Source organism: Leptonychotes weddellii, chromosome 4 (assembly GCF_054177405.1).
Source record: "Leptonychotes weddellii isolate Sample4059 chromosome 4, ASM5417740v2, whole genome shotgun sequence".
Classification (NCBI taxonomy): domain Eukaryota; kingdom Metazoa; phylum Chordata; class Mammalia; order Carnivora; family Phocidae; genus Leptonychotes; species Leptonychotes weddellii.
Window position 1 is genome coordinate 11668893 of NC_138372.1, and position 11440 is coordinate 11680332.

General features: G+C 59.5%; 1 protein-coding gene across 9 annotated transcripts in view; it reads left to right on the forward strand.

Annotated features, from left to right (window-relative positions):
- ARHGEF10L (Rho guanine nucleotide exchange factor 10 like) overlaps positions 1-7642 on the forward strand; it is a 160344-nt gene extending 152702 nt beyond the window's left edge. For 7 of the 9 annotated variants that reach the window (XM_081817586.1, XM_081817583.1, XM_081817587.1 and 4 more), the window contains 2 exons: positions 5226-5348; positions 6586-7642. In XM_081817586.1, coding sequence (XP_081673712.1) covers positions 5226-5348; positions 6586-7124 — 662 coding nt within the window. In that variant the 3' untranslated portion in view covers positions 7125-7642. Of the gene's footprint in view, positions 1-2060; positions 3375-5225; positions 5349-6585 lie in introns of those variants that run through there. The other 2 variants (XR_014144693.1, XM_081817588.1) reach the window with 2 other exon arrangements.
- Positions 7643-11440: the final 3798 nt, after the last annotated feature.

An 11440-nucleotide genomic window follows, 5' to 3' on the forward strand; every position in this document is an offset into this window, starting at 1 on the left:
TCCTTCCTTCCTTCCCTCCCTCCCTCTTCCTTCAGTTTCATTGTATTTCTCAGTATTTAGCCATTATACAAGGTAAATCCATTTTAACTATGATAAAAATTTCTTTATATCACAGAAATATTTCCACACTTACACTGAAAGCTAAATTATTTCAGGCTAGCAGAACAACAAAAAAAGTAGGCCTTTTAAATCTCCTCGGCCTCCTCTGTGGGGCAGGGGAGGGGGAGAAGGGAGCCCCTTGTTATGCAGTCGGAGGTCAGAGGCAGAGCCCGCTGCAGGTGACATTGCAGCCCCTCCGCCCAGCTGCGGCTTTATGTCACCTTAAAATGCATCTGCTCGCCCACCGGCTTGCTTGTCCTTGGCCGTTCCCCTTTAAGGGAGGAAGGGCAGGCCCTGTCCTTATGAATATGACAGAGCCAGGTCAACGGAGACCCTGGAGGGGACATGACCGGAGGTCGCGCTGCCGGGGAGGCCAGAGCCAGGACCTGAATCGCACCCTCTCACAGGCTCACTGTACAGCATCCCCAGTCCCAGGCCTCAGTTTCCCCATCTATACAGGGAGGGGCCGAGATCCGAGTGGGAGCAGGATAGACCAGAGCTGGAGTTGGGCTGGCTCTGCGCCCTCCAGCCCCGTGACAGGCAGCGAGTGGGGGGGCCCCGGGACCCCCAGTCCCCGCCTCCCGGGGAGGTTGGGCCTCATCCTCGTGGCCATCCCTGCCCCTCACCGCACCGGCTCCGCGGGCCACACATCTGGGGGCCTCGCTGCTCAGCTCCACTGTCCCGCCCATGTCCTTCCGGCTGCACCTGCTACGTCCAGGAGAGAAGCCACGTCTCGCTCACCAGCCATCCCTGGGGCTGGCCCAGCGGGGGCGGAGGCTGAGGTTCTGGGGGGCAGGGCCTCCCCGAAGGTCCCCAGGGGTTACTGCCCTGGGCCCCCATCCCCAAGCCTGGCAGTTCCTGGTCAGCCCCACCTGCCCGGCCAAGACCCCCCAAGCCCGAGGGGAGTGGGGCCAGAGCTGTCGCGGGGCGGGGGGGCTTCCGCCTACGTCACATCGTGCCCCGGAGGAAGGTCAGCAGAGCAGGATTCTTCAGTTCTTTATTAGAGATATTTTTAAAAGGCTTTTAAGTATTTTTTCTTCCCCCACACCACCAAATGAAATAATTGCATAATTAGTAATAAATTTGTTCCTCTTCTAAGTGTGGATTTTTTAAAGGGCATGTTAAAAATTTATCACGCTTCCTTCCCCCGACCCCTTTCCTCCACTCATGTATCCGACTGGGATTAATGCTTTTTTGAACCTAAACTTCCCCCTCCTCTTAACTAGACAGGTCATTAATAAAATGTTCTCTGAGAGCCAGAGCCTTTTAAAGTTGTATATCTACAGATAGATGGCTTGGGTGAGTTGAACACGGCTGCATTAAGTCCCTGTGATAAAATATTTATCCACCATTAGAATTTTTTTTCTTTCGGACTGTTTGTGAGGTGTCTTGCAGACGGGGAGGAGGAAGGGCTTCAGAATGAGGTCTGCAGATGAAGTCATTTCTCAGTTCTGGCACCTGCTGCCTCCCTCACATCGGCTGGGTCTCGGTTGTTCGGTGGGGCCGGGAAGATGCGGGGGCATTGGGGGATGGTCTCTCCCGGGGCTCATGGCCCCAGGGGCTCTGGAAAAGGAGGTGAGGCAGCGGGATGAAAAATGTGCCCTTGTTCACTCTTTTGGCTTAATTATTTTTGTGGGTTTATGGCTCTGATGGAGTCGATCTTCAGCCCTGAGTCCAGGTCCTTTTCATAATCACAGACGTTGTCCCAACGGCCTCCTTTCATTGATCGTACTCGCTGGGCTCAGAGCTGGGCCCACTGTGTGTTTGTATTACACACACATGTATAATTCTAATAATCATAAAAAAGAGCGAGGTCGGTTTATAATCCTCCCTGGGAGATGAGAGCTAGAAAGCGGCTTGTCAGTTCGCACATCTAGTACGTGATGTCAACACCCGTGTCCTTTTTCGCTTTTCTGCTTGTGTTCGCTTGTCCTGGCACTCATTCCCTCGTGCACCGGCAGACACTCTCGTGAGCCAGGGTGCTGGCCCGGGAGCCGGGGGATCAAGTCGGAGTGTGCAGGTAAGCGGCTGCCCTCACCCACACACGAGGCTCCCATCTGGGAAGCAAGCAGTAAGGGAGAGGTGGGGCCACAGAGACCCTGACCCGGGCCAAGCGGAAGCCAGGTGGTGAGGAGGGGGAGTGGCAGCCTGCACCCACTCCAGGAGGGCGGGGAGCACCCTCGCTTGGCCCCGAGCCTGCCCTGCTGGCTTGGCAGCTACACTTTCTGAACCGACCCAGGCATGGGGGAGTCCCAGCTCCACAGACATCCAGACCCATTTGTGCAGTCGCCCTTGTCCAGAGACGAACTGGCTTTTCTTGCGGGGTTTGCATCCCACACTGAATCAGGACCGCAAAGAGGACTCTCTGAGTTTGTATCCTGTTGCCAGGTGCGTCGGTCCCACTGCCTGCAGACAGTTGCACGCGCATCTCGAGCTGCACATCCAGGAGACAGTGTGGCCTTCCACCCCAGGCTGCTCCCCCATCTGAGTCCGAGGCACTGCCATGCACCCAGCTGCCCGGAGTTGTCCTTCATTCCTGTCCTCTCTAGGGCCCTACCCACTCGAGTCTGTCAATGGGTCTGTCCATCTGCTTCAAAACGGATCTCGGATGCCCTGGCTTCTCATCATCTTCCAGGCCACCGTGGCGTCTCGCCACCACCGTCTCTGCCTGGCTGGTCTGCTTGCTCCCTCCCTCCTGTCCTCTACCACTCTGTGGCTAAAGCGCTCCTTCAGACCAAGTCACCTGCTCCTCTACTCAGACCTTCTAGTAGCTTCTCACCTTGCTCAGAGTGAACAATCTGGTCCTTACCCCGGCCCACCTGCTCTCCAGCTGTCTTGAGTTTGCCCCTATCCCCAAGCTGGGCTAGCTGTAGTCTGCTCCTGCCACCCACTCATCCTTGCCACAGGGCCTTTGCATGTGCTGTGTCCCAGTCCTTAGCTTGGGACTTGGTGTGGCTGCCTTATCCTTGTCCTCCAGACCTCACATCCACACACCTGCTTCCCCATCCTTCCAGAAAGCAGAGTGAGGCAGGAAACTTGGAAATCCTCCTGCCCACTCCTTGCCCCATCCCCCATTTGAATCCTCTGCCTGGTACTTATGTTCCTCGTTTTGTTTCCCTTCCTCTTTCCCCTCTCCAAACGGCGCTAATCGGTAGCCACTATTAACAACGAAAACTGAATAAAATAAAACGTTCGGTGCCTCCATCCCACCAGCCACATTTCCCGTGCTCACCAACCACATGTGGCTGACGGCGCAGAATCGAAGAGCGTGATAGGTAACATTTCCATCATCACGGAAAGTCCTAGAGGGTTTGCTCCCCGAGAGCAGAACTGTGTGTGTGGCTCCCACCGTGCCTCCAGCACTGAGCGCAGAGTCCCGCGCCCAGTGGGCGCCTGGGATGTTCCGGGGTGCCGGGCGAGTGGGTTGGTGATGGTAGAGTACGCTGTCAGACGGTGCTGCGTGAACCCCAGCACGGTAACCCTGGAGAGCCACCCCCTCTGCTTGGAGGAAGCCCACACCCCTACCCGTTTGGAACTGCAGTCATTTGCTCAAGAGCAGAGAGGTGGCTGCAGTGTAGACGGTAATCGGCACACCGGAGCCCGGCTCCCAGCCTGCGCCCACCAGCTGGGTGACCTCTTTGGACCTTAGTTTCCTCCCCTGGAAAACGGGCACAATGCCGGTGTCTTGTGTCCCTCTCAGCCGCCGCGAGGTTTCCGTCAGACCAGAGCAGGTTTATGTGTGCTTTAGACGCTCCAAAGCAGCGTTTCTCTAAGCGCAGTCCCCAGGCCAGCAGCAGCCGTGTCACCTGCGTGCTTGCCAGAAATGCAGTTTGGGGGCTCACCTCTGGGGGTACGGGCCCGGCCGGGGGTGCGGATGCACGCCCAGATCGACGGCCAGGGCTCCAAGCAGCATTTCACACACCCCGTGGCATGCACGTGAACTTCCTTTTTTTTTTTTTTTTAATTTTTTTTAAAGATTTTATTTATTTATTCATGAGAGATAGAGTGAGAGAGAGAGGCAGAGGCAGAGGGAGAAGCAGGCTCCCCGCGGAGCAGGGAGCCCGATGCGGGACTCGATCCCAGGACCCCGGGATCATGACCTGAGCTGAAGGCAGACGCTTAACCGACTGAGCCACCCAGGCGTCCCTGAACTTCCTTTTAGGGAGGTGTGAGCCCCTGCAGTGGGGCAGAAGGGTCTGGCCCTTTAGAGAGGCAGGAGTCTGCGCGCAGGCCCTGCCTCATGCCCCTTCCCGTTGCCCGGGGTTGTTAACAGCAGTAGGTGGTCGACGGCGCTCTCTGTGTGTGCCGTGGGCCGGGCACTGGGCTCAGGGATTTACGTTCATTCATTGACTCATTTAATCCTCGGGACGAGGCTGTGGGATAGCATCATCATCCCCTTTGGCTGGTGAGGAAATGGCACAGAGAGGCTTAGGGCCTGGCCTGGGTCGTGTAGCTGGCACGTGGCAGGGCCCGGGTTTGAGGCCAGCACTGGGCCCTGGAGCCCACACCGCGCATCCCCCCTGTAAAGAGCTGTGGGGACCCCAGCGCTCTCCCTGCCACCGCCAGTCTCGCTAAAAGGAAGAGACAGCAGCAGGGGGACAGCCAGACAAGAACTAATGCGGACTGACATCAGCAGCATGCCCGTTCCTGGCACGGAGTCGTCGCGTCACTGGCGGGCCGGGGGGCTGCTGGGTGCGCTCGGCCTTCACCCGGGGGGAAGGACCCACGTGGGCAAGCCTGTGCTGGAAACCGAGGGGCCGCAACAGACTGCCAGCCCCCCGCCCCCCGCTTCTTGTATCTGCACCGGCCCCCGCATCTGCTTCACCCTCAAACCCGCACCCCCCACGGAGGGCCCCCAGGGGCCAGCACTGTGCTGTGTGGAGCTACCCCCTCCCATCCTCACGCAGCCCCACTGTACCCAGGTGGAAACTGAGGCTTGGGATGCAGGGGCCCGACCCCAGCCAGGTCAGACTCCCAACCCCACGTCCTCACCACAGCCCCGTCCAGCTTCCCGCTTGTCTCCCCGGAGGAGCCGGACCACGCCCCTTCCTCACCTTGAAGCCCCCAGAACCCCCTGCCGCCCCCGCAGGAGGGAGTGCTGCTCATGTTGGCTTCTCTCTCCACAGGCCAGAAGCACCTGTGTGTCACCAGCCTCCTGATCTGCCAGGGTCTGCTCTGGGTGGGCACCGACCAGGGGGTCATTGTCCTGTTGCCTGTGCCTCGGCTGGAAGGCATCCCCAAGATCACAGGTGAGGCTCTGGAAACCGGTCTTGGCGGGGCCTGAGAGTCAGCTGCAGATGGCCGGGGAGGGTGAGCCTGTGCCCAGAGGTTCACGCTCTCTTCTGACGTGGGCAATATCTCCAATGCCCCTGAGATCACAGGTGACACTGTGGCACACTGGGGTTATGTCATCCCGCCCCAAGGTCTCCCAGCTGCTTTCTGGGTCTCAGTTTCCTAATCTGGCCAATGGGCGCAATAGTGTGTGTTGTTGGTCAAGTGGCTTCAGGATTGGTGGAGGCCCCTGACTATGGGCTGGGCCCCTCCTGTCCCCTCCCCACAGCAGCTTCAAAATGTCCAGGTTCCAAAGACCGACATAACCGAGGGCTCCTGGGGTTGGGGTCCATGTGCAAATGTGTTCCTATGGAGTAGCGGGAGGTCTGCCCTGACGGGGGGTGCTAGGGCTAGGAGAGCAAGGGCGGGGTCAGGGAGGACCCAGAGCCCTGGGCCCCTCTCTGCTTCTGCCCTAAGAGTGATGAGCAAGTGGGGGGCCGGGGTGGGTGGGGTTGGGGGGAAGCCCTGACGGTGGACCAGCCCAGCTGGAACGGGAGCCCTCCGTTCCTAAATCCCAAAGTCTCCTGTTTTTATCACATAGGTCATTTTGTTCCCTGCGGTGTTGGTCCTTGGTTTGTAGGGATGCATAGGGCCGAGACCGCGTCCCCCAGTGCTGATGGTCTGGCCGAGGCGGCTGAGGTCGGGGGAGGGGGCAGGTGCTGTGATGGCAGGTGTTCCGGGACCTCGGGGCCCAGAGACCGGGGTGCTGGGCAGTCTGTGGGTGGAGTCAAGAAGGATGTGCTGTGGAGGAGCCCGAACTGGGCTTATGGGACACAGGGTGTAGCATCAGGTGGCTGGGGAAGGCTCTCCGGGGAAGGCTCTCCGGGCAAGGCCAGTGGCTTGAGCGAAGGCAGGAAGACGTGCGGCTGGCTCAGGCGGGAGCTGCAGGTGCTTTCACACTGACGGTCCCCCAAGGGTCCCCCCCCAACAGGTTTATAAGGTCACTCCTGTTCCCTGTCCCACTCCTCCACAGAAAATGGCCCCAGAGTGTGGGAGAGCCCTCCCCCAGACCCAAAGCCTTCTGGAAGGTTCCAACATAGATTGCAGTTCCCGAAACAATAACCAGCACCCAGAAGGTTCTCCAAGATAGAGGTGTGGGTGCCTCCCCTAAAGCCCTGGGCCTTCGGGCCCCTTCTCCCTGCCCCTTTCTTGCAGGGAAAGGCATGGTCTCGCTCAACGGTCACTGCGGGCCTGTGGCCTTCCTGGCCGTGGCTACCAGCGTCTTGGCCCCTGACATCCTGCGGAGCGACCAGGAGGAGGCCGAGGGGCCGCAGGCTGAGGACGACAAGGCGGACGGGCCGGCGCCCGAGCCCACACCCATGCCCGCGAGCCACGTGGGCCGAGAGCTGCCCCGCAAGAAGGGCATCCTCCTGCGGTACCGCCTGCGCTCCACTGCGCACCTGCCCGGCCCGCTGCTGTCCGTGCGGGAGCCGGCGCCCGCCGACGGCTCGGCCCTGGAGCACAGCGAGGAGGACGGCTCCATCTACGAGATGGCCGACGACCCCGACGTCTGGGTGCGCAGCCGGCCCTGCGCCCGCGACGCCCACCGCAAGGAGATCTGCTCCGTGGCCATCATCTCTGGGGGGCTGGGCTACCGTCACTTCGGCAGCGCCCCCGGGGGCAGCGGGCGGCCGGCCCCGTGCGGGGAGACGGACAGCGCCCTCCTCATCTGGCAGGTGCCCTTGACGCTATAGCCCCCGCCCGGGCGGGCTCTCCGCCTGCTGGGCGCCCCTCCCGCCATCCGGGGTTCCCTGCCCCCTCCCCCCCCCCCGGGAGCACTGGGTAGACTCACCTTCCGGGGACCACGAGGATGGGCCTGGATCTCCCGGAGCTACCTTGGCAGAGCAGAGGAGAACTTCTTCCTTTTTAAAAAAAAAAAATTTCAGAGTGTTTTGGGGGAGGAGTCTGGGCTTGGGGAGAGGATACCTCTGGAGGAAATGGCCTTCTTCTTAAAAGCAAAAAAAAAAACGACAACAAAAACACAAAACCTCACAACTGCCTGGCAAGCCCAGGGCCTCTCGTGCGGCCGAGCGGGGCTCAGAGGCGGCCACGCGCCTCTCCGGGAAGGCCATGTGCGCGTGAGAGTCTGAGAGCGTGTGGGCTGGTGTGTGAATATCTATAAATACGTATATATGGTGTATATTATGTGTATAAATGAAATCTGTACATATTGGAGCTTTGGGAGATGCTGGAATAAAAGACAATAACGTGAGCACTTGGACTGACGTTTTGTTTTTTGAGATGTGATGGGGAAGAGACAGTTGTCGTGAGATAGGGCTGTTCTGGAAGCTGGAGCACCAGGGAGACCCACCACACAGCACAAGCCCTAGAATGAGCTGTCTGATGCCCTCGCCATTGGCCACGTGTAGCTTTCTACTTTTGTAATTAATTAAAAGGAAATAAAGTCACAAATTCAGTTCCTGAGTCCCATTGCCACATTTCTAGTGTGTCTCGAAGAGCCCCACGGAGTGCGTGCTGACCGTCCTGGACAATACAGATCTAACTATTTCCATCATCCCAGAAAGTCTCTTTTGCTTGAGAAGGGGCTCTTGGGAGCTTCTTTTCTGAATATTTTTTTTTTTTTAGATTTTATTTATTTGACAGAGACACAGCGAGAGAGGGAACACAAGCAGGGGGAGTGGGAGAGGGAGAAGCAGGCTTCCCGCCGAGCAGGGACCCTGATGCAGGGCTCGATCCCAGGACCCTGGGACCATGACCTGAGCCGAAGGCAGACACTTAACGCCTGAGCAACCTAGACGCCCCATCTGAATAGTTTTTGAAGAGAAGGCTGCCCTCCCTGCTCTGGATTGGGATGGAGGCAGGTGGCCTGGGCACCTGTCCCTCCCCACCTGGGAGGGAAGAAATCTGAAGGGCTTCACCTTGTGGAGGTTGGGGGTCGGGGGCTATTGCTAAGGGTGACAGGGTGAGGTGGGGAGGGGGCTGAGGGAGGAGGGGGTGAGTTCCAGATGCTGGCAGCAGAGCCCAGGCTGTGGGTGGGGCTGCTTGGGGCCCTGGCATCCTTTTTATGGCTCCGTCTCCATCCTTAGATTTCTAGAGCCGCCTGCAGGGAAAAAAACAAAGCCAATACCCACCACCCAAAAGGGAAGTGTTTCTCCATCTTCCCACCCACCACCTCGCTGGCATCTGTCCCCGTGTCTGTCCACCCACCACCCGCCCACCTGTGGGGCCTCCCTTTCACACTCACTGGCGGCGGCACCAGGTGGCAGGGGGCGGAGGTGGGGGAGGAAAGCGGAGATCAGCGGGGGTGGGAGGCAGCCCTGTCAACGAGACCCAGCTGTGCAGCTCCATGGGCTTCCATGGACGCTCTGGGAACCCTTGGCGGAGGGGGGAGCCACCATGGAGGGGGAGGCCACCTCAGCCAGGTCCTAACCCCCTGGTGGGGTCTCGCCCCCCACCCCCGGAGGAGCCCTGGCTCATTCAGCTCTTTCACAAACCCCTTGGGCCCCCGTTCTCCTCAGACACCCTGTGAGCCGCTGGGGCCATGGAGGTGAGCAAGGCAGCGGCCACCTCCGCCCCCAGGAAGTGCAGTTAGAGCAGAGTGCAGGTATCAGGGCCCTGGCTGAGGGCTTGTGGGAGGTCAAGGGTGCTGAGAGAAAGGGCAAGGGCTCCAGGAGGGGACAGCCTGAGCCAAGGTAGGCTGTGAGGAGGTGGATTTATTCCCATAGGCAAGTGGTCTAGCGCGGGTCCCCAGGGCAGGGAGCGGGGAGCTGTGTCCAGGGGAACCATGACCCTGGACACTGACCATTCAGGACCCTGGACATTCCATCCCAGAGGCGCCCTTCTTCTCTGACCCTCCGTTCCCCTTTTAGTATCAAAGGGAGACCCACCAGTGTCCTGCGCAGTGCTCTCGGGAGAGGAACAAAAAGCACACTCGCTCAAGCTCATTACCGAACGCTGTCTGGGCGGGGCTCCCAGTGGGCGCCTTGATCCCCTGAGTCAAATGCTGGGTGAGACCTTTCCTAGAACTGTCACCGGGAAGTTGCGGCCACTTGGGGCGACGAGCGAGCCTGGGGGCTAGGATCTGGCAGGTCTGCGTCCATGGAAGACCTGCCGTGTGTCTTCCGGCGTGTCCCTTCACCGCCAGGCCTCAGTCTCCCCATCTCTAAAACAGGGACGATGACGCCTCACTCAGTGAATTGCCAAGGACAAGTGGCAATCCTCCTCGTAGCCTGCCTCCTTCCAAATGACTTGAGGCAGACCGTCTCGTTAAGAAGCCCCCCTTGTGTGCGGGAGTGGGCGTCTGGGAACTCTGCGGGTCTCTTAGATCCTAGACCTACAGATCGCTCAGCTGAACGGGACCCTGGAGATCCGTCACTGAGAAACTGGCGGACTTAACGACGATCGTGGAATTATCATATCAGTCAACGGCCCCCCTGCCGAGTCTCTGCCAACAGAGTGAAGGCGGGCTGGGGGCGTCGGAAATGGCTCCGGAGACGTGAAGACGCATGAAGGACGTGCCTGGCCCGGGAGGGAGGCCCCTGCTCTAGGTAACACTTTGGGGGCGCTCATTCGTCCTCACAGCTGCTCCCCTGCCGTGCTCCCCTCATTCTGCAGGTGGGGGACCTGAGGCTCCAGAATTAAGTAACCCCCCGAGGAAGCATCAGGGCCAGACTCTTCCCCCCCCAGACCACCCCACCTCCAAGAGCAAAACTTTGGAGACAGACAGACCAGAGTTCCCTGTATGCTGTCCCCACTTACTGGCTGTGTGATGTCAGGCAAGCACCTTAACCTCCCTGTCTCAGAGAGGACAGAACAACAGTCTAGGCCATGGGAACTAAGTGTCATTCATTTGGTATTTATGGAAAGCCCGCCATGTGCAGGGAGACTGTGCTCTGGAGAGAGAACACTGAGGAGGGGAGTGAGAAAGGTCGGGGAGGGGGCTGGTGACGTGAAGCCTGGTGTTTAGGGAGACCACACTGAGGAGGTGACATCTGAGCCAAGACCTGAAGGAGGAGCAGACATCAGGCCGTAGAAAGTTCTGGACAGAGGGAACAGCATGGGCAAGGTGCCGAGGCAGGAGTGTGGCTGGGGCGGCAGAAGTGGGGGGCTGGTCACGAGTGGGGGGTCGGATCACGGAGGGACTCTGCCTTTTCCTCGGTGACATGGGAGGTCATCAAGAGGGTTTTGAGCAGAAGAGGGACACGATCTGTCCTTTTTTTCCCAACAATCACTTTTGGCTGCTAAGTGGAGGCTAATCCGCAGGGGGCAAGGGTAGACGTGTGGGAGCCGGAAGACCCCCGAGGAAGCTGTTGCAATGTCCTGGGGCACGCTGCGGCTGGCGGGACCAAGGCGGCCACGGCGGATGTGCTGGATTCTGACGCCAGGGTCCACAGGGTTTGAGGATGGGTTGGGGGGAGAGGGAGAAGGTCAAAGATGACCCCGAGCAACCAGAAGGACAGAGCTGCCGTTTCCTGGGGCAGGAGGTGGGGGGACTGGGAATTGGGTTTGGGGCACATTATACTGAGTTGCCACTGATCGTCTCATGCAGGCAGGACAGTGACTGTGAGTTGGAGCTCGAGGGAGAGGTCCAGGTGAGAGACAGGTGTGAGCGGGACCAGATCTCCAGGGAGTGGAGGAGGTGGGGGCTTGACGTCCTGGAAGCCGGGTGGAGAGAGTCCAAAGGAGGAGGGAGCCATGTTTCGTGTCTGGTGCCGTGGACGGAACTGACCTTGGGAGCAGCAGGGGCCTGGGTGGGGTCTGAGGCTGAGGTGGGCTGTGTGCCTTCGTCCCCTGCCCTTGGCTGAGAGGGAAAAGCACTCTTGCTTCCCCCCCTGATGAGCAGGTACAGTGGGGGAGGGAGGCTGTTGTCAGGAGGCAGGTGCACCGGGCCCACCTTCCAGCTGGGATTCTGCGCAGCCGCTGATGGTTCTCTTGGGCTGAGAGCAGGTTGCCCATGGGTAACCCAGCCGCCGCCCCCTCCTGCCGCCCTTCCGCACCCCAGCCCCAGGGCTCTCACCAGCTGGGGCATCTCGGACCTGCAGGCCCAGCC